The sequence below is a fragment of the Photinus pyralis genome, unplaced genomic scaffold (assembly GCF_008802855.1).
Source record: "Photinus pyralis isolate 1611_PpyrPB1 unplaced genomic scaffold, Ppyr1.3 Ppyr1.4_LG1, whole genome shotgun sequence".
Classification (NCBI taxonomy): Eukaryota; Metazoa; Arthropoda; class Insecta; order Coleoptera; family Lampyridae; genus Photinus; species Photinus pyralis.
In genome coordinates, this window is record NW_022170249.1 from 70,770,141 (window position 1) to 70,794,020 (window position 23,880).

Sequence of the window (23,880 nt, forward strand, 5' to 3'; positions counted from 1 at the left end):
ATCTAAATTAAGCTATTTGGTACACATAATGCGATAATTGGCCATTTATTTAAAATGTAATGTTTAAAAACATTAAAAATTACTGAATGTGGGAAAACTGTACCACTATGTTTAACAGATAATTGGATAATTTAGTTAATTTAAATTTTGATCTTAATTCCATTAACATAATTTTCTTTATTATTATAGGCATTAATTAAATCATTACTGTTTCCTGGCATGCTACTTGTAAATGTAGATATTGAGTATGCAATACCTAATTGTTCCTGGTAATTTGACAAATACATATAGATTAGATTAGTATTTATTTTTCCTCCCAGGCATAGTTCTAGCTCAGTATAGTAGAATTCTGCTCAGAATTTGGTAACTTTTATTTTGTATCAGTATCAGTATCAGTGGTAGGTATAAGGTAGGTAGTATCTATTGATTGGGGATGCTAACTGCTCATGCTTAAAGAAATTCTACAGATAACTTATCTGTAAAACCATTTATCACGTGCACAACTTTAATTATTTGTCTAATACTTAATCCAATAGCATATCGTCATCGTAACATTGCATGGTAAAATATTTCATTCTAAATTAATTCTCCAATAGAGAAAAGTAAATAGGCTAACTTTTTCCCATCGTAAGTACAGACCTACAAAGCAACGTTTAAAAATTAGCGCAGCCGCCGAAGCCGAGCGACGTCTTTTATTTCGCATCTCGATGTGCCAGACGAAGCCCGGCGACGCGTCGACGGCTCCGATCGACGTAAAATATCGAGTTCCTGCGTGCCCGAGTACGGAGACGACATTTTGAATCGAAATTTTCCAAAAATTTATCGCTTAATCGACATTCCCGAGTGCGCAAGTCGAAAATTCAAAAACGTCCCCGGAAGGCGATCGGGATTGGAACTAACCCCTTGACGAGGGGTTGTTTTGATATACGATAATGGGGAAATCGCAATTTTTATTTTTTATTTATTTTTTCTATTTTCATTGATAGGCAGCAAGCCTTAAACTTCTGACATTTGACATGTACTAAAGGCAGAGAAAATCATATCTGTTAGCCATTATTAAATGCATTAAATGCAAAAAGAGTATTTCCTAACAGTCTCAACATTTTAGGTGATGCTCTAGTAACTGAATCGTCTCGATCAGGCGAGGTATGTTCTAACTAATTCATTACTAGCGTAATATCTACTCATATTCCTACAGAATTCACTACCCGGAACACCCGGATCTGCGAAGAAAGTGAATCCCCGAACACAAATGGATAGCACACCTTTATCTACAGCAACCAAAAGTGTAGCTCGGTTACAATCCTTACTCGCCGGTCGTCAGTCGGGTCCAAGTGAATTATTGTTACAAATTCTTCAGTATGTTTCACCTTCATTTTCTCTCTGTAGAACTTCAATTTTTTCTTGTAGGGGTTGTAAAATAGATCCCACTGAAAAAATTGCAACAATTATAGAATCTCTTGGAGATAAATTTCGTACGGAGTTTACAAGACAAAGCTCGTCTGTTCCAATGATTACACCAGATTATGCCAACCAGAGACTCCAGCTTGCTATTACGCTATTTTACAAATTCGTCGAAAACATCTTTCAAAAAGAGAAAACTCTCCATTCGGATATTTCGGTAGCTCGAATCGCTCCATTAACTGTGTAATCCATTTTATGCTTCCAGCATTTGGCAGTACAAGAAATCTTTTATGAGTGCACCCTTGCCTGCAGTTTGGAGATAATTATCTACTCTTACAATTGCCAAAGAAAGTTTCCTTGGATTTTGAACGCTTTGAATGTTGAACCGTTTTACTTTGTACGTGTGATTGAGCTGATCGTTCGTTCGCAAGATCAGTTACCAAGAGACGCTGTGAAGCACTTAAATATGGTGGAACAAAAGATAATCGAATCTTTAATATGGAAAAGTGGCAGTCCCATTTGGAGAATTTTGTCGAATTCGGGGGAGAATTTTCCTAAATTCGAGGACATCGCGCTACCAGGGAATATGGTGCACAGTGAAGAACAACCTGCACCCGGTCAAATACTTCGACGTTCTTTAAATAGTAGGTTGACATTTATAATTGGATAACATGTGCGAGTGTTTTCTTTTAGATCAATTGCAATCACCAGGGCCGTCTGCTGTTGAAAGGTTTCAGTCGCCCATATCTGATGTCAAAAAACAATTGTTTAAACCTTCTCAGACACCTACAAAGACATCTCATGCAGGTATGTGTTGCAATGCACTGAGCAGTAGATACTCTGGCAGGTGGTTGTAAGTAGTTCGACTACATTCAACCAACGAATTAGGAAATGTGATTGGCCAGTTATTCCGTTTTTGAATTTCTGAGCCCCCTCTGATGTTAGATATGTTCAGAGCACTCTTAGTATAATGGGTCCAGCAACAGTGCCTCGGTCTTCCCTAGCTTTACTCGTAAAAAATATCAACTATAGTTGGTGCATCTATAGAAATTATTTTTGAATATACAGGGTGTTCCATTTTTATGGTGTAAATAAATAACTTTTTGTTTTAATAGAACACCTTGTATATTTTTAGTTGTTTCGGTGTCATTTGTAAACCTCTACATTGGAAGCTATTCATTTTTTGTCAATGCCAATCTATTAATTTTTTCCCGAATAATTCCCCATTTGTAAGCCTTACTTTGATGCATCATAGCGATCTTGTTTTTTGAAGTTTAGGAATAAATTTGCGCAATAATGTTAGTCCGAGTAAAAGGTAATACTTTGGTAATGAGAAAGTAGGATTTAGTGATACAGGGTGTTCACAATGAAATGTCAATGTAATTATCAAATCGGTAGTTTTTAGTGTGTGTTTATAAAGGGCTCTAAACGGTCTAATTTTCAACACACAAAAATTCATTGTTCCTCCAACTTTTGTAGTGATATATTGTCGGAAACTAAATGTTTTTAAAAGGCTTAAATGTACATGTTTTCCTGTTTTGATTGGCAAGGGCAATGATAAGTAGCTGATCTTCAACGGGTTGACCGGGGTAAGAAAATAATCACGCATTGAATAAAAAGACATGAAGAGGAGAGAAGAAAAATCTCCAGAGGAAGAAACATAAGCACAACTAACCAAAATAATCAGATCTATCAGTAACACTGGCACAATCCCAAAAAAACTTAAATATGAACAAACCTCACAAAACCAGAAACTTAAAATGCTACAACCAAAGAAACTTTCTATGAAAAGGGACATGATAAAAGGTAAAGATATATGAAATGTAGAGATAGGGATAGGAATTTGGAACATAAACACACTAACAGGAAAGAATAGAAATAACAGAAGTAATGAACAGCAGGCAGGCTAAGTGAAACTACCAAAAATGGTGAAGAAAGCATGTAGGTACTTATCAAAAATATCATACGATACTACTCTGCAGTGCAACCAGAATAAAGGGCAAAGGAGGGAGTAGGAATAATAGTCACAGAGGAAATGAACAAAAGAATAACTGATTTTAAGGTAATCAACTCGAGAGTAATAGTTATTAGTATAAACATGGAAGAAACAATTAACGTCATACAGATACATGGGCCAGTAGAAGGAACACCAAAGGAAGAAATCTCCAGGAGTTCCACACGAATCTACAATAAATACTAGGTGAATTGATAAAAGAAAATGAGAGGACAATAATAATGGGAGACTGCAACAGTAGAGTAGGGCTACTACAGAGAAATGGGATGTATGGGAAGATACACTGAATAGAAATGGAATAAAAATTACTTCTGCAAAGGGAACGACCTAATAATAGAAGACAAATACAAGGAAAACAAAGAAAAATACCAGGAGAGAAATTTAGAATTTTTAAACTGGAACACGGAAAAGCAGACTGAAGAAGAAAGATGGATAGCTTTCAAAGCAACACTGGTGAAGAAAACAGAGAAAATACAGTAAACACTGCAAAAGGACGAGGTGGTAGAATATCGAGGTACAAAGGCTGACAAAATATAAGAAAACAGCATGGAAGCAGTATGTACAAACCAAAAAAAAAACAGAAAGTCAAAGAGGAATAAATTCGAAGGAGAACCACAGTGAAAAATGATCAAAAGAGCAAAGAAAGAGTCCTGGAAGGAGTTTGGAGAAGAGATCACAGAACACACTGTAGAAAATTCGGGATGAGAATTGAGAATAAAAAGATGAAGGGGGGATAAAAGGAAAGAAATAAATGCAATTAAAATTAAACAGAGACGAACACTAGCTGACACAAGAAATACTTGAAACATGAAAAGAACATTACAGAATAAAGTATAACACACCAGAGCCGGAAGACAAAATAACAAGAGAAGAAAAAGTGCAACAGCAAACAATTGAGAGAGAAGAAGTCAAAGAGGAAATACCAGGAATCAAAATTGGAAAAGCAAGTGGAGAATACGCATTGCACTGGAGATGAGTAAAGGAAAAATGGGTATGGGACATCTGTAAAGAAGCGTGGAAAAACAAACAATCCCGAGTGATTGGCAAAATAACCTTTATTTTTCATTTGCCTATTATATGCCAATTATATCTGTCATATGAGATATATAAAGCAGTCTTATGACGCCCGAGGGCATAATGGATTGTCGGCTCATTATGCCCTCAAACGGCCTGTCAAATATATTAATGGAGTTATATTATGTAATAAAAAAAGATGTTACTTGATTCGTATGAAGCACTTTAATGTCGGTCAAACAATAATCGTTACATTTGTATATTGGAAATGCATTATTTGGAACTATGAAAAATAAAATTTTGTATGCACCTCCGACAATCCCTCCTCAGGCTCTGTCGCCCTCTGCATAACTATCGCCTTAATGCCCTTGATGCATAAATAACTATTTAATTACAATATACAAGAAAGGAATACAGATGCAGTGCAAAAACTACAGCCCAATCTGCTTAGCCCAAACCAGCTACAAGCTATACAGGGTGTTTTTTTGGGAGCTTTTGTTAAAAGTTTCTGGGAAAGTAAAATAGGTAGGTTTTTGAAAATTTGTACTTAGGAGTTACTCTGAAGGCCGAATCGATGTAAAATATTTTCAAAATGGCCGCACTTCCGGAAACACCGGAAGTAGATAGTAACTTCGTTATTTTAAATGGCAACCCATATTTTTTATTGCATTTTTGGATTCTACGTGAAATTTCACTTCTTTTGATACCCATATGTCGATATCTACCATTTATGGTTTTTAAGTTATTTTGACTTTAAGAAAAAAAATGGCGGATGCAGATGGTACCTTGATAATTGATTACTTGCAAACGGTTGTAGTCATGGCAACCTATTTTTATCAGTGCATAGAGAATGAATAGGGCTTTCTTTTAGTGCACTTAAAAAAAAGTTAAGTTGCGTACGACCGCCCCTATGGATATCCAAATTTATGAAACTTCAAAGACTAAAAACTCAGTTTTTTTAAATGGAATTACCATGTTCTTACTATTCCATGAGATAGAGAATCCAAATGGGCATATTTTGACAATACATGTTCCTATAGCTATCTTTAACAGTTTCTGACTTATTCCCATTTTATTGAATTGACACTATTTTTTTAGGATTTTCTTTTTAGTAGTCGGCCATGATTCTATAACAATTGAATTTTAAACAAATCTAGTGACACTAATCCATCACCCACTGTTATAGGTTAACATAAGTTTTTCAAAAATCGAAAAATGACTCGCAGTGGTTTCACCTATTTTGGAATTTAATTGTTATTTATGGTGAAATGGGCAGAATCGCGGCGCGTGCTTTCCGTACATTCATTCGAAAACTAGAACGAAATTGTATGAATTTTAGAAATTTTGTACCCCTAATGCACTACAAACCGTTGAAGCACAAGTGATACAAAGCTCTACAAGAGAATATTTAAGAAAATGAATTGAATTGAAAATGCAAGATTAACAAAATAAATTCAATGCAAAATATAAAAAACTTTCTTGAAACATTTTTGCTGCTAGAACAGATATCGCATTACCTCTCTTAATTTCCAGACTTATACGTTGTTTAAGAAATTCAGTTGAACGACTCTGTTTAGATTTTTCAAAAATTTTCTGTCCTATATCCTTAATAAATGAGTTATTTATTAATGAATTATTTAGACTAGAACTAGAATCAGTGGTATTAAAGAATCCATTCCATGATTTGTTTAAAATTCGATTGTTATAAAATTATGGCCAACTACTAAAAAGACAATGCGAAAAAAAATGGCATCAATTCCGAGATCAATTCAATGAAATGGGAATAAATCAGAAACTGTTAAAGATAGCTATAGGAACATGTAATATGCCAATTTTGATTCTCTATCTCATGCAATATTAAGAACATGGTCATTCCATTTAAAAAAACTGAGTTTATAGACTTTGAAGTTTCTTAAATTTGGATCTCCATAGGTGTGGTTGTACGCAACTTAACTTTGTGTTAAGTACAGTAAAAGAAAGCCCTATTCATTCTCTATGCACTGATAAAAATGGGTTGCCATGACTATAACCTTTTTCAAGTAATCAATTATCAAGGTACCATCTGCATCCGCCATTTTTTTTCTTAAAGTCAAAATAACTTAAAAACCATAAATGGCAGATATTGACATATGGGTATCAAAAGAACTGAAATTTCACGTAGAATCCAAAAATGCAATAAAAAATAGGGGTTGCCATTTAAAATAACGAAGTTACTATCTACTTCCGGTGTTTCCGGAAGTGCGGACATTTTGAAAATATTTTACATAGATTCGGCCTTCAGAGTAACTCCTAAGTACAAATTTTCAAAAACCTACGTATTTTACTTTCCCAGAAACGTTTAACTAAAGCTCCCAAAAAAACACCCTGTATACAAAAATATTGGAAAAAAGACTAAGAGAACATGTGAAATCAGACAGGGATAGGAACAGGCAGCATTCAGACCGAACATTTTCGCAAGAATATTGTGTGTGTAAAACAGTACAGTACAAAATTTGTTTATAAAACGGCTCTAAGAAAGTACAAGAGAATCCTTAGTTAATTGTACCTATAAACTACTTCATTTAGAGTTAATCTCGCATGTTTTAGTTAAACTTATCTGATAAATCCTCTTTAGTTGCATAAACCCATTGAGTCTACAAGGTTTCCTTTTAGTGATGGTGGACAAAGATGGTACCAAACAACTAATTGTGTTAGAAAAACCGATAGATTCAACTTCAACAACGCCCGTCAAAGCGGAGGGATCTTCACCTTCGAGTGGTAGACCGAAAAAATCGGGAAGCCTATCGATTATCATACGCAAAGTACGCCAAAGCCATTTCTTTTTTTAGTCCCAATTAAAAATTTCATTTTAAGTTCTACAACCTGGCATATTCGCGCATGAAGCAGCTGTGCAATAAACTAGACATCACCGATTTAAAATTCACACAAAAGATTTGGACGGTCTTCGAATATTCAATTCGAGATCATACGCATTTAATAAAGGATCGTCACTTGGATCAATTATTAATGTGTGCGGTATACGTTGTCTGTAAAGTAAGTGTGATGTGTTCTTCATTTTGTGGATTAGTATTCGAATTGCGTTGCAGGTGACAAGCACGAGGGAGCAAAAATTTGCTGAAATCATGCAACATTACAGAGGGCAACCCCAGGCTAGCAGTCATATTTACAGAAACGTTTTAATAGATCGAAGTAGCACACAGGAAGTAACTGATGAAGGTTGTATTAAAACTTGCTTTCATTATAATCTCGTTGTTCTGTAGGTATTAACTCGGATATCGAGAAAAGGGGTGATCTGATCTCATTTTATAACACTGTTTATGTTCTAGCAATAAAAAGCTTTGCTTTACAATTTAAAGAACAGGTATATCAAAATATAACACAGAATTATTTCTAAAGCTCTGTTTAGGATCCTAACATCGCCCTCAGTCCTCTCCCATTGATTAACAACAACTTTGCATCTCCTCGGTGCCAGATAACCGATAATTTGTACATCACTTCGTATGATACACCAACAAATGGTGGTAGTAAGACGAACTCTTTGGAATATCACTTCAGTAGGAGTCCATCAAAGGTATTATTTTTGTAGAATGTAGAACGAAACTACAACTGTTTTATAGGATTTGGAAAAAATTAACAATGCCATTAATAAACATATTGTCGGTAAACGTCTGCTAGGTTACGACGAAGACACTTACACACCTAATAATAAAGTCCAGCGAAAAATGCAGTCCCTCGTGGAACAGCGAAGAAGTCAAGTGACGGAGTAAATGTGTGTTTTGCTAAAATTCTCCATGTTGAACGTTTGTAATTTATTTAACTATGAAACTGCCTTTTTGATAATAAGAGACTGAGCCTTTTTCGAAATTCCAATGGTGGCGCGTGAAATAATTTTAATGTGTATTTTGTGTATTTTTTAATTTGTACTTCTATCGTGCCGAGAACGATTCAGTTTCATACGTGAGCAAAACTTGAAATGATAAAATGTTAATTACATATATCCAAAGTGATACTATATAAAAGTAATTAGTTGTCTTGATCTCACATTATTTTTGTTTTTAATGTGTTTAATGTAAAGAGCTAAATTTTAGAATAATGTAATGGTGTCAGACTCAGAAGGGTTTTGATTCCTTAGATTTAGATTAATTTGTTATTTAACTGTCTCAAATAGAACTATATGTATTTTTAGTATTATGTTGACAATTTAATTTTTTTCAGAAATTTATCTCTCAATTTACATTTGTTGTAATTACCCGTCATTGTTTCTCTTAGAATAAAGTTTTATTATTGAGAAATACACTTAGAAATAGTTCCTATAAGTATTGATTTACTATTTATTCGAATTTAAAACCTGTCAGGTAAGTTTAGACCTTATTTCTCACTTTATTCATCCAAATTTCCCACTTTTCATTTCTCAACCGCCAACTGTACTAAGGGTCATTAAGTGGAGGGATCCCATTCTGAACACAATAGCAGAATTTTATATTTTTTCTCCATTCTCTGAGTGCCAAGTGTCTAATGGGCTGGAAGCAGGAATTTGATTGATTTGATATATCCACATGTACAAAATAATTGAAACCTCACTTCTTCTTTTTAAAAGGAATCTATTTCAACGTCAACTTTTTAAATCTGTTGAAGGGTGCCTAGTCGGAAAGTAGGGGTTGTAAGTGGGATACACCGGCGCAGAAGGGGCGGAAAGAACCACACAGGTTTCATTTATTAACCTTTGCCTATTTCCTACTTTCAGGTTCCAGTTTTTTTGTGTTATTTATAACTTTATTTGTGTTCTGTAAGCAACATTTTATACTTTCCATCTTTGTTTTTGAAATTGACATGATTTAACCTCAATGCAGGATTACGTGTTTGATATCGTTAACTTTTATTGTTTTGAAATCACTTTCATGTTTTATGTAAATGTTTGCTCAATTTGTGGTTATGTTTTAAATGACATGGTCGTGATCCAAAGTTAAATTGATAAATTTTAATTCTTTTAAATATGCGGAAATTATTGAATTGAAGTGTAATGTATCTATGGACTTGTTCGTAAACTACATTGTCGTAAATGAGGCATATGTTGCTCCTTCATCTTGTGTGAACTGCAGCTCTTGGCAATCTATACGAGGGGGGGGGGCCTCGTCTAATTTGATGTTTCTCTGTATGAGTCCGATTCTTCGCTATATCTGTTGCTTGATCATCTCTTGCGAAATGCAGCTTTTGTGTTTAGCAATATGCAAGAAGGAGGTCCCCTCATTAACATTTCGTCTATTTATAATTGTTTGGGCGATTATGGATAATATACTTACTTTTCGTGTTAAATTAATTGAAGTCTATGCTAGATTAGTGCCATTCTTTTGAAGTTTGTACAACAATTTACTATTACGAGTTATTTTGCCTAAATTGATTGTAGATTTTTTTAATGCGTTTTTGTACCGATTCATTGATCACGTTTGTCAATTTTTGTGTTTTGTTATTGATTTAACTGCATTTGATTTGATTTTTCGTGCCTCCCACTGCATCTATATTGTATCCCTTGTGTTTGTTTTTATATGACTTTGTTTAATTGCCATTCTGTGGCCGTAGTTGATTTAAGTATTTGTGTGGGCTACTCCAGTAGGGTTTTCGTACCAAAGAATTTGATGACATACGAATCGGAAGTACAAAGGCGCAGACGTTTTGAAAATGTTGATAGTTAAATAGCAAGAGCAGCGGCAGTGTTTGTGAGATGAAACTGAAAAATCCATGTTTTTTTATTATTATTTCCAGTTCGAATTGAATATTCTTAGTTAAGACAGGACATCGTCTGGCAGGCCAACTAGTATTCCTTAAAACCAAACTAGACTCATTCCTGGAACTGTGGGAAAATTGGCGATAGCTACGAATATGTACAGTTTTAGTGGGTCATATGATTAACAAAAACGAATTGAATACTGATAGATAATGAAAATCATCTATAAAAATAATACCTATATTTGTAACGTAAATTTAATTACCTATGTGATTTATATATTTACAATTAACTAACTTTAAATGTACAACAGTCTTAAAATGGATTATTTTATAACAGTGATTATTATTTATCACTCACACGAGCGCATCAATGTTATAACTAATTCGAAACAATTCGATTTGCTTATATAGCAAACAACAATCTTTCTAGAATGTTATCCGAGTTCTCTCGAACGCTTCCAAATGTTCTAGATCAAACATGTCCTATTCCTATTCCCTAAAAGAATCCGCTTAGCGCCGAGACTAATCTCTCTCATGACGCCTCGTTATCTATCGGGATTTATAGAATATTCGCTACACTATATTTAGATCGCCAAGTGCCCCAAAGTTACAGTGGTGATTTTAGATTAAGTAGCCTTAAACACATTATGACAATGACAGTAAGAATAGATAGTAAAAATACATGCTTATGCTTTTTAAAGGAAACAAAAACAATTTAATAGTACCTAAGGGCACCCAATGATGGGAGTTTATTAAGTAAAAGCTTATTCTGAAAGGGAGTAAGAATGTGTAGGGGAGTTTGTTTTGTGTTCTGAAGCCGGTGATGGTGCAGTGGTTGTGCTCTGTCCAGGGTTTTCTCAGAGGGCTTTCCTCTGACGTACGTCGCTTCGCATAATGCTAGCGAGTGGCGGAGCAGTACCCTTCCCTTTCATCACCCTAACTTCGTTCCTTGCTTCCGTACCCAACCTTAACTTTACCCATCCTCTGGCTGAAGAGGGTCAGGAAATTTTGAGCAGCCCGCCTCCAGTATCCCTCGGGGTGTTGGAGGAACGAAACACGTTGACCACTGAAGGAGTGTTAGCTGCCTATCCTTACGTTTTTTAAATATTTGTGTTATGATAGTATGTAGAATGGAAATAAAAAGTGCCAATGTACAATATACTGTCGCATTTTCATATTGGAGCTGATCGTTTTTGAACAGATTACAACGGCTGTTTACCTATATCAAAGAGTGGGTACTCTTTGCCTATATTCATGATTTATGAAAAACGATTTTTTGATTAATTATGTCTAATTAAAAAACTATAACCGATAATTCAACTACAAAAGCAGTATTTCGTAAGAACGTTTGGCTGTTTTTTGACATGGCGGATGAACTACAGCCGGGAAAACCGGAAGTGAAATGATCATGATAATATTGTCCGGTATGCAAATTTTCAGATTTAATTAATTAATGGGAGTTTGAATACTTTTAGGTAACGGTTTGCGTGAAACAGCCTGTATACAAAAAATTTTTGCTTTTTCTATTAATGTGTAATTTTCATCCCCCGCACCATTGTTTAAGTATTTAAACAAGGCCCTCCCTTGGGTACGTGACCGGTAGCACATCATTGCACATGACTACAAATCTGTGTCGGTAGGTATTCTTTATTCATTAATCATTGGTCGGTAGTGTCATCAATTTTATCGGAGCACTGTGTGTTGCCTACCATATGTACACAAGTCCTACAGGACTGTTTCTTTGGGATATAAGAGACCTGGACAGTTAGGCAAAGCATTAAACTTGCGTGTGAAGAGGTCAACATGGACCCAATGAATTAATCACACGTTTGTACACTATTGCATTGAATAAAAAATTAATTATTCAATGACTATTGGCAAATTTCGTTTCAATAATTAATCATATGTTAATTCATCATATGTATCATGTGCTTGTTTAAATTTTAAATATTGATAATGTCGATTTTAGGAGGTTGGGAGTACGGACTCGTTTTGCCTTTGTAGCTGTAATTTTCGCAGCTGCTATTAAATTTTCATTAAATTTAAATCGAACTTGAACGTTATAAATAAGAATGCTTGGGGGGATATTGTGCTTTTTCATACGAAATTAAAATTACTAAGCTTTTCATCAAATAGGGGTGGCTCTGATATTTGAAATTCGTGCGCAAGTCCCGACGCTCCCCGGCACCTGTTACTCGCGCACGTCTTCTTCTCCCTAACCAACACTCGCCACTCGTTATTCGTTGCATTCGTGTCTTAGTGTGTGGAAGCGTCTTTTCGTTTAGTGTTAAATCTCGTATTCTTTGTCTCGCCCTAATCAATCAATTAAAAAAATGTCCGAACAAGGAGATAACGCACCAACTCAAGACGAACAGCAGCCAAAGGAGAATTCCACCCCCGAAAAGAAGGAAATTCAAGAAAATGGTACCGGCGAATCCGAACCTGTTGCGGATCCCGAACCGCCGAAAGAAATGAGGGCGGTCGTCCTCACCGGCTTTGGTGGTTTGAAATCCGTAAAAATCTTAAAGAAACCCGAACCAACCCTCGCCGAGGGAGAAGTTTTAATTCGTGTCAAAGCTTGGTAAGTGGTTTATAATACTCACTAATCGAATTCAATTATCATTAGTATTGTGCAATAATCGCTCGTAAGGGTTTCAATTAAAGGTGTCGCCTTTAAGCCGCATCCATATGGTAGGGGTTGTTTATTGCACCAGTCGAGCAGGTGCTCTTTTTCGCCTGTTAGCCGCAAAATGATGAGGTTAATAATGATCTATTTTACTGAAAAATGAAGATTCCCACGGCTTGAGACCTTTTCCGTCCTTTCTTTGACCGTAGGTAGGTACCTACCACTAATGATCGTTGGGTTTTCCCGAATATTGACATTGTATCATATCAAATCGATAGCAACACTTTCGCATTTCAATTTACAAATTTTCAAAACGCGTTATCTCTTTTACCTCGCGTCACCTTTGAGCCTGAATGAGATAAAGCGAACCGTAAAACTGATCTACGGATTTATTTTCGTTTCAAACACATCTGGACGACAAGCCAGTTCTCTCACACACCCTTCCTGTTTGTAAGAAGCCCTCGCGCATCTTTCAATTATAAGTAGACACTAAGAAAACGAGACTTTTTGCACAATTAGATACATATTTTTACTTTGATTAATCTTGGGTAATTTCCTAATCTCAAACAGATGTGTTGAAATCTGTATACATAATAATTCCTTTTTTACTAATTATATGTTAATTATAATCTCCAGACGTTGATAATTTTTTATACTTACTTTGTTTGTTATACGACAACAGTTTTAACATAGGCACAGGAGGGTGGATCCAATGACAGATTTAATGCTCCTGCGATAACAAAAGTATTTATATACATAGAAGTTTGACAAATGGTTAGAAACAGAAAAGGTGAAGTACAGGCTCGAGTACAGGGTGTTCATGAACTCATTATCTCGGTTGAGTCACCGTCGTGTCTGTAAAGCAAAAATATTCCCGATGACTAGACGAGCATCCAGACGTCTGTCGCCAACAATATTTGTGAGCCAACTCAGTTTCGGATTTATAGAGAAAATAGAACTAAAGCTATGGACGCTAATTAAACTTTCCGCTGGAACGTTTTGTTGAAAGGCTTTTGTAAAATTATTATTAAGCCTCTAGAATTTATATCTATTGATATTGTTAAAAAACCCTTACTTTGATATTCTTTCATTGCATGCATAGGATAAGAAAAAAGTGTCGCTACTGTTTCAAAATTGTGTTTGGTGGTATATCCTCGGGATTTTCCATATTCTTTTCATGCGAGATTAGCAGTAATGATACATCAATAAATATTCAAAAATATACATATGGACACGTAAACGTTTGATTTTAGCTGTCACAGTGGATATCTCGGCTACTGACAAAATGTTCTAGAAGAAATTAAAGTTGTTCTACATTTAATTTTGCATTATCGGTTATAGCCAAAAAGAAAAACCAATTGAAAATCAAATGTATTAGGTGCAGCAAATAATGCAAAATTTTATTACATATACCTATTCTGAAACTGTACAAAATTCTCTTTCCAACTACAGAGTGTTACATATAAATACGAGTATAAATATGTAAAAAAATTGTTTGAGAGCCACCGGGCCACCCTCAAAAAAGTTTCGACGAAATTTGGTATCTGGGGTTTTTGGACATAAAAATCACGAATCTGAAATTAGTTTTTTAAATTCGAAAAAAATTCACTGCAATTCTTGACCGGACAACGAAAATTGAGAGAATTCCGCGAAATATTGGCGAACAGTTTTTAAAATCACCTTTCAAACAATAGTTATACTCATTTGAATGAAAAATTGGTCCATCTGGTCAGAAAAGTATCTCCGGCCTACTAATTTCGACTGTGTAGTTAATTGAAAATTTCCCAAATAACAAAAAATGAACGATTTAGGTCGATATTGTGTAATACTTGGAATAATGGTTAAGTATTTATTGCGATGGAACTCTACTTAAATAACATTTTCTCCACACACGCAGCCACGCACAATCTATAATCTATATCATCTGAGAATGGAATTTGTAAACTTTAATACCATGATCGATCGGCTACAATTTTTTAATATCATTTAATGATCAATTAATTCCGAGATTAATTCCAAGTATCGACATAAATTGTTATTTACGAGATTTTCAACTAATTATATACATGCGAAATTAGATGACTCATTAGTTAAGGAGTAGGATAATTTCTGACCCGAAGGAACAATTTTCAAATGAGTAAAAAAAGTGTATCGCCATCATAGCTATGTTGATTCAGCAAGATCTAGTTACCCGTGGATGTTTTGTTGAGAAATGAATGTAAAACTTAATTTTGAATTTTTTTTTCTTTTTTGTTCTCTATCTCATTCCGTAAAAATCCAATATGACCCGAAGAAAAAATATTAGCCTGTAGCTTCTACATCTAGCGTGCTATGGAAATTCTGATAACAGATTAAGATTCTTCAACTCTCCAAAAAAATTTGACATTTTTTTTGAGGATATCTCGGTTATTTTCAAAGATTTTTCAAAAACTTTAAAAGCGTTTTTTTAGTCATAAAAAGGGACAGCTTTGCCACCATTGAGCCTACACTATATCTCTCGCCGTTGCGGAGATCCATCAAATCCAATTAAATTGTGTGGAATTCTCTCCATTATCATTGACCGGTCAAGAATTGCAGTGGATTTTTTTTTTCGGATTTTCAAAAACTGATTTCGAATTAGTTGCAAAATTTGCAAAATCGGAAAGGGCCTACCTCAAACTTATTGTGTAGATTTAATATCAATCGCAACATTTGATGTAATTAGTGTCCTAATATCCCTAAATTGGACTTGCGTGTACTTACAACAATAACTGATTTAGAAATTATTTTAAAAAAAATTAAAAAAAACTAATAAAAAACACTTTCCATCAGCAGAACACAGAATCTGCGCTAAAAAAACAAAAATAAAATTTTCGTTGAAAAAGTGTTGGGATCTTAAGGTTTGAGAAATATGAATTTTCTATAGTTTTTCAACGAAAATTGTATTTTTTAGTGCAGATTCTGTGCCCTGTTGACGAAAAGTTTTTTTCATTTTTTTCACGAAAAAGCAAAAAGATAAGGAAAATTAATATATAAGCGCAACTTTTTCTTAAAAAAAAACGGGCAAAAAAACAGAAAAAATTAAAAGCTAAAAAACAACAATTTTTTTTCGACAAAACGGTATTTTGACATTATTGAGACAATATATGAACGATTTGTAATAAACACAAACAAAAGTAGAAAAAGCGCGTGAAGTCGTAACACAACGTGAGATCTGAGACAATTTTTTTGTCGGGCCTCAAAAAAAGGCAGTGTATAACCTTCCTTTTTTACCAAAAATCGACCACACTAAAATTTCTCGGGAAAACACTTTTTCTTATTAATTTTGGCGCGTAGAATCCAAAACAATTCGTACTTTTTCGATTATACTTCTCAATCAAAAGTTATAGACTAGAAACCAATTTCGAAAGAAAATTCAAAAGGCTGTAACTTTTGAACTAGTAGCCTAATCTTGGAACTGTTTGAAATTATGGGATCTACATGCCACATTCTATAAGAAAAATTTTTTTCCGGGTCGATCTGAGACAATTTTTTTCTCGGACCTCAAAAATAGGCAGTGTATAACCTTCCTTCTTTACCAAAAATCGACTACACCAAAATTTCTCGGGAAAACACTTTTTCTTATTAATTTTGGTGCGTAGAATCCAAAACAATTCGTACTTTTTCGATTACACTTCTCAATCAAAAGTTATAGACTCTAAACAAATTTCGAAAGGAAGTTCAAAGGGCTGTAACTTTTGAACTAGTAGCCCAATCTTGGAATTGTTTGAAATTATGGGATCCGAAATACCGGGATCCCGCGGGATTTGCGGTACGAAGGAATTTGTCGACCAAGGGGACGACTCTGTTTACTTTGTTAATGAAACGCATAACGGAGAAGTTATTTTTTAAATAATTTTTAAACCTTTTTCATAAAAAATTTTCTATGATTTGCGAGGCACTTTAGAAGTTCACCTTTTCGTGCTTTACAGATGAGGTTTTTTTGAGTTCTAAGTTAGGCTGAAGGTACTTTCTTGTTAATATTGTGATAATAAGCGATTTCTGATGATGGGATTAAATGGGTGCTTGTTGCTTCTGGGTAACATATTCAAACCTCATGGTTTTTATATGATTTTATTGTCAGCTATTCGTTATGGATCATCTCCATGCCAACCGGTCACCAACTATTTCAAAGTCACTAGATTTGCATTCTAATCGACCATTGGAGGTATACAGGAGTATTGGAAGAATGAGTAACGTAGACTTAACTTTAACCAATTAAATTGTGTGTAATTCTCTCCATTATCATAGGCCGGTCAAGAATTGCAGTGGATTTTTTTTTCGGATTTTTAAAAACTAATTTCGAATTAGTGATTTTCATGTTCAAAAACCCCCAGATACCAGATTTCGTGAAAATCAATATTTTTTCGTGCCCCCATTTAGGGTTGTCCCTAGGAACTTTGAAAAAAATTTGCAAAATCGGAAAGGGCCTACCTCAAACTTATTGTGTAGATTTAAGCAAAAAGATAAGGAAAATTAATATATAAGCGCAACTTTTTCTTCAAAAAAAAAACGGGCTAAAAAACAGAAAAAATTCAAAGCTAAAAAACAACAATTTTTTTCGACAAAACGGTATTTTGACATTATTGAGATAATATATGAACGAGTAGTAATAAACACAAACAAAAGTAAAAAAAAAGCGCATTGAAGTCTCACACCAACGTTGAAGCCCGAGGCATTTAAGCGGACGTATCATAAAAAAATTAGTCGACTATTGTATCAAATTATCGCTAATTAATTAGAATTTCTTTAATTTAATAAGGAGGTAACTTTTTTTGTCCGAGTATATCAAAGGAATTCGGACAAACAAAAATAAATATAGCGCTCGGTAGCAGGTTATATTACGATAGTTTCGAGCAAGTATTTTCCCTTGAATAAGGATATCCAGTTTCAGGGATGATTTATTGGGTTTAAACTCATTAAAGCAGACGAATTGGGGTTAGGTGTTTCCAATTTATTAAGGATCCTCAGATCTTTTATATAGTTTTATTGTTGTCGATCGACCGTCTGGTGCGCTATCACACTCTTGTTAAAAGTGAATTTGAGGTACGGGTACTTTGGACATAAGGACGGACACTTATTGATTTCAGTAAGCCTGGTTCAAACATAAACAAAAATTATAGGACTTCGAGTGAATCGGAACAGGAAAAAATCGGCGGGCCTCATATAATATTAGAAATCAACATATTTTTCCGTAGGTTCATATATCGAGTTCGATTTCGGATATATTATTCCCTATGACTTTTGGAGTCTGTAAACATTCAATATAAGTTCAGCTGTGGTCTAGGTGAAAAGTTTTTTAGAACAAAAACTATACTGAAAATATTCTTAACCTTATGACTTTGGTACGTTGTTAAGGCTTTCAAAAAACGCATCAAAGTACATCACATGCACATTTATAACCGCCGTGTGTGATTCAATGATGTTAAATTTCGGCCATATGATTTTGATCAAAACATGTCAAATCGTTATTCATGTACCAGTCGTTGGGAAAGACTAGAACTGTCTAGGCCCAGTTTAATTCGCTCATAAAATGCGAGATGACAAGTTAAAAAAAAGCAATCGTAAACGATTTACAAAAAGTGCATTTCGACATTAACAATTTTTGTCCCAAAAAATAGTTAAGTACTCCTGCGAAATTGGGGAAAGGGGGATTTAAATTTAATCAAAACTATTGGTCAACGAATAACTGAAGTTACTCGCGAGAAGAAGTCAACTATTACTTGTCTTAACGACAAGAAATTGCAGTTGTTCAAAGAGGTCCCGTTTCGTCTATCTTTGCCAAGGGGTCAAGATTTTGGCGAAATATAATATAATAATTTCAAAGTTGTGTTTAAAATATCGTATTTTGTAAAAATCACCAATATTTTGGATAAGGTGTATTTTTATGGAAACCTCTAGTTTTGGTTGCACTGACAACATAAAGCAGTTTTATGGTCTAAAGCTGATGGTTTTACATGTATCTCGGTTACCATTTTGCGAACTTATTACCATCAAATGAAATACGGCGATTTTACGTCTGCAAACATTTGTGTAATCCGTTTTGACCAACGCGCAAATAAATAAATCGATCATATCGCCAATGTAAATATTTTTCCACTGCTTTAATCAAACAAGAACTAAGCATAAAGCAATTAATCTATATTTACTACAGAACAGATTAGATCAATTCGTCGTGGGTATACAAAATTATTTCTTGTAAGCACCCGGCTGTGGAATCCTGAGATAGGTACGCCAAATTGTAGTCATCAAACATCCATAACATTGCAACTTATTAAAATAAGATTGAGGGCGAACACAAAAAGTGCGCGAGAGCACGTGAACAAAAGGAGAAAAACTAAATAACGGCTCTTTTAAGATTAGAAACGAACGCGAATCACAAGAACAATGGACCACTATGCCGAATAATTTAATCAGATTACTTTCAATTTACGCTTTGTAAATGCTAAATTGAACATTAAATTGGTTTTGATCTTATTTAAGTAAGTGATATAAAACAAAAATAAATGCCTAATTAAATGTGGAAGCAAAACAGGTCAGAAAGAATAACTCAATCGAGTTGAAAAAAAAATAAAGAATCCATTACGATTAAGTGAATAAAGGCTGGCTCCCTGTGACTGCGACCTACTTCAGATCAAAGATATAGAATAAATACATTGAGAGCATTTTGTTTCTCTGAAAGGAATGTTCCTTAAAGAATTTTACTTTTATCAACCACCAGATCGCATTTTAGATTAGGTGCCGTCGTCATTGATATGCTTTAGTCAAGAATGGCATTTTTGTAGTTTACAACGTCACGGTCAATTGCGTTTGTCTAACCGATTCAATTTTTGGATTGCAGTGGAGACAGTAGCCGCTATGCCACTACAAAAACCAAGCTACAACATAATACAAGTGTGCTCATTTTCGCGCTTCAGTTTGGAAAAAGGTCCATAGCTTCTTTATGAAATGAATAAAGTTCACGTTAGCTATTTTCAATTTGCGCATTTTAGTCCTTTCTGAAAGGGTAATTTTTGACATCGCTACACTACGTGTACTATTATTAGAAGCATGCGAGACACTAGTGTGTCCAAGATACGGATGTCTATCATGGGAAACAATATAAGATACGAAGATGGTCAAATTAGGAAAAACATGCGCAATTTGAAAAAACTTGATAGAACCTTCGGATTTCTTCTTAAGATATGCCAGAAATACCGAAATTTCCCGATTTAGTTTTTATTTTTTTCTGATGTTATATTTGTACAGATACAAAAAAAAACACTTTCTCCTTGCTACTTTTTTAGCTCTATACAAGACGCCTTTGAGAGGTTTTTAATACGTTTCGTTTCGGAGAAATCATCAACTTTACACTTTGGTACAGGTTTCAACAGGATGGTGCTTCTGCGCACAACGCCCTAATCGTTCGAGAATACTTATCGGATAAATTTTCTATTTTCCAGGAAATTAGTCCGATAGGTACCATCATACCATAGATATTTGTCCGGACAATACCAAAAAATACAGTTTTTTATCTATGTTTAATTTGTCAGAACCAAATTATATGTGTATAGCCATTTACAACTTCAATTTTTGGAGAGAGTGGGTTCGTAGTAGTCAGGCTCCTCAGGACTCGCATCAGATCCTGCACTGTAGAGGACCCTTAAATGTTTGTCTTTGCCATACCATACAGTCTCCTCCAAAAGATTGTTTGCGACTTTGTGAAGGGGGCTGCTTTATTCATTTGATGGGTAGCATGCTTTGGTGGGTTGTGGTCCATCCCCACGTGGTTGGATCCTACTGCACTCATAACAATTTTTGAATTTGGTGGTTAGATCGGTAGGAATATTTAACCGCAGTCTCTTCAGTGGAAAAATATATCCAATATTTGAAGGGTTGTATCTCAGGACTTATTACACCTATAGAGCTGCTCTTTGGCTTAAGTTGTAGGTAATTTTGTCTTTAAAATATAGTGGCAGTATTTTCCGTGCAATCGATAATTCTCAAGATATTTCCAAAAACATGAATAAAATCGAGGTTTTTCGACCATCTCAGCTAGCACAGGTTTTTGGAAGCTGAAAGCTTGGTTTTACACTACTGTAATACATCCCAACAAGGTAGTTCATTACTCCTAAATTTATCCTCCAGTATTGATTGATATATGCGTCCCTTAAATCGTGGAAAACACAAACTTCGAGTTTATTTTCAGACCAACTTCTTGCTATACAATATACACCGTAAAAATAAGGAAAATTGTAGGAATTAATTCATGATGTTGAGGCTTTTCATTATAGAATATCATGAAGGATGGTACCAGGCTTTAGCCCCCCCCCCTTTTCCAATTACAAACAGGAAATGAATTATAACCGATTCCGATAGTATAGTCGTGGAGGAAAGCGATAGTTAGTAAAGTCCATTCCTTTCGTTGAGACCTTAGAGCGAGGGGTAAACCACTTCGCGAAATCGTGTCACAAGTTTCAATAAAACATGCGAAATCGTTGTAAAAACTCTGGAAATCACGTTAAAACTTGCGAAATCTACGAAATCGCTTGCGAAATTCGCGAAATCGCTTGCGAAATCCACGAAATCGCTTGCGAAATCTGCGAAATCGTTACACTTCTGAGAACTTTATTGCGATTGCGCCCACAGTGGAGGGTGTTTCTTTGATTATAGTCGATGAGCAAAAGGTATTTGAAATCTGTTGCAGGTTCTAGCACTCGCCGATTATTTCGCGAAATCCCTAGGACATTCCTAATCTTTTAAAAGCTGCGAAATTCACGAAGTCTCTTCGAAATCTCTTGGAAATGCGCGAAATCCCTGGGTACAATTGCGCGAAATCCTTGCGAAATCGCATCGATTTCGCGCAATACTGTCACAATTCTTAATAGTGGTTAACCCCTCCCCGTAGAGTACTATGAAGAATAAAGCCAGTACCCCCCCCCCCTCCCCAATTTTGGTAAGTGGTAAGAGCGAAGGGCGGTAGTTGGTAGAAAACAGTTCCTGTTGTTAACATCTTAAATTAGAGTACTATGAGAGATAAAAGTATCTTATGCCCCCCCTCCTCCTCCCCCCACTGATTTCGAAAAGAAATCACGCGGGAAAGATAGCTTGTAGAAGTCAATTCATTTCGATGAGACCTTTCATTAGAATACCATGAAGGGTAGAACGTACCCCTTTCCCTCCCATTTTCCAAATTTTTACATGGCACTACTAGAGGCACGCGTATGCAAAATGTAAAACAAATTGGTTGTCCCATGTAAAAGTTAGGCAGGTTTTATTTTCAGAAGCAGCATCTCGGGAAATAATTAATGGGAGTGACTCCCCTTAAAACGACAAAATTTGAAGGTCGTTGGTGTTTTTAATTTTTGTCTCAGTTACCATACCACACCAGAGGATAGAATGAATTTTTCTATGTTTTTGGGTGCGCCCCTAAATGCGCGTGCGAAAATTCCAATTTGAGTGCACCCACAACATTTCGAACAATAATTGAACTAGAAAATTTTTCAAATTTTTAAAAATTGATTTTGTATTTCTTATTTTCATGTTCCAGATACGTACCTACTAAATTTCGTCGAGATCAGAATCCTTTTTCGTTTAAGGGTGCACCATCTTAAGATAGTAATTTCGGAATTATTATTAAAAAATCAGTAAGAGCATAGCCAAAAATCTAACAATTTCCGTCCTTTTATCTGTTGTGGTTTCTGAGAACGAAATTAAAGAAGAAGCACAAATTTTGAGTTTTGGAGGTGTAGCTTCCGAACGATACATTTTAGACTATGCTAATTATGGAAATCTATGGTACAAAAGTAGCACTAAAAAACTTCAAGTTTGTATTCTTTAAGAGCAAAATTCAAAATAAAATACTAATTGCCATTTATAATTATAATCGAAATCGAGATCGAAATATATGAACTATATGTGCAATAACAGTGTGCAGAGAAGTGTTTTTTTTATCTCGAACAACTTAAATTCGGAAAACCTTCGAGATCACTAAGGTCTAAAAACCCTTGGGAGACTCAAAAAACTATTGAGCTTTGAAAATTTTTCAATTTGAGGACTTTGGCGGTTCTGCAGACTGACGCCCTCGAAGATTAAAGCCAATGTTCTGAAGACTGAAACCGAAAATTAAGGTTTCGAAGACAAATTTGGTTTTAGGGTATCGAATGTGTATCAAATTAGTGTTAAATGGTGTGTAAAATACGAGCTGTGTATGGTTAATGTTATGAGCACTAAATTTGTAGTTTTGGGTAACAAGCACGATATTTTGATGTAAGGTTAAATCGATTGTGTTGTATTGTGTTTCAGTACATTAAAACTAAGAGAGGAGAGTACTGGGAATATATCGACCCTGTAAAGGTGAAAGTATAGGATTAGCGGTCAACGTTCAGGTAGATATAAATAAGGGATGCTACCTAATACGTTAAAATATGTCTTGCCGTATGATTGTATATTGTTCTGCAAAGAAATACCTTTAGAATTCTTCGCCGTCCATTAAAGGTGCGCAGGATGTATAAATAATCCTCCTTTTATAAAAAAAGAAGCCCCGATGAAAAGTAAGGGGGCGACCACGTTGAAATTCTGGTCACGGACCGCGTTAGAAAATTCCCAAATGAACAAGTCCCTTCAAAATTGGATTAATTACATCAGCTTGCTAATTAGATTAATAAGTGAGTTCGGGCCTCGTGTCACGGCTGTATGATTTTTTATTAAATTCCGCAAATTGAAGGCACCCACACCCCGGAGATTCTACAAATCGCTAATAAAATCGCATTTAATGATTCATAAAATTAAGAAAGTATCCAGGACGAAACAAAACCACCTCCGTCGCCACGTCGAATATTAAAAATTCATATCGGTGGCTCCCGTCTGGCGCCGTCGCCGCCCAGCGACACACGCCACGGTTCGCAGAAAAATTCCTCGCAATTTCAACCCTTGCTTAAAGAGATCGCCCTCGCAATAACCGCAACCCCTTACACAAATTAACGTTTCGTGTATATGTAAGCCATACTTCGGTAGGCATTTCCAGTTTGATGAATAGTCGACAGGTTCGATTATTTCGTGCACGGCGTCAATTTGCGTGCGTATAGCTAAGAAATAAGGA

At 35.1% G+C, this 23,880-nt stretch overlaps 2 protein-coding genes across 3 annotated transcripts in view; both read left to right on the forward strand.

Moving 5' to 3' along the window:
• Positions 1-354: 354 nt before the first annotated feature.
• Positions 355-8,268, forward strand: LOC116179690 (retinoblastoma-like protein 1). 2 transcript variants are annotated; one of them, XM_031499518.1, is made up of 11 exons: positions 355-1,146; positions 1,199-1,359; positions 1,411-1,621; positions 1,670-2,048; positions 2,098-2,211; positions 7,085-7,233; positions 7,286-7,465; positions 7,519-7,648; positions 7,759-7,793; positions 7,839-8,003; positions 8,050-8,268. In XM_031499518.1, exons 2-11 carry the CDS (start codon positions 1,253-1,255, stop codon positions 8,197-8,199), a joined length of 1,620 nt encoding a protein of 539 aa, XP_031355378.1. In that variant the 5' UTR covers positions 355-1,146; positions 1,199-1,252; the 3' UTR covers positions 8,200-8,268. The 2 variants fall into 2 exon arrangements, with proteins under 2 accessions (XP_031355378.1, XP_031355370.1); XM_031499510.1 differs by having other exon boundaries at positions 369-1,146; positions 7,693-7,793.
• A 4,097-nt stretch (positions 8,269-12,365) lies between these two features.
• The window catches only part of LOC116175967 (synaptic vesicle membrane protein VAT-1 homolog-like), a 60,117-nt gene continuing 48,602 nt past the window's right edge, over positions 12,366-23,880 (forward strand). Inside the window, exon 1 of the mRNA XM_031494367.1 lies at positions 12,366-12,737. Within this exon, the coding sequence (XP_031350227.1) occupies positions 12,490-12,737 (248 nt within the window). The 5' untranslated portion in view covers positions 12,366-12,489. The remainder of the gene's footprint in view (positions 12,738-23,880) is intronic.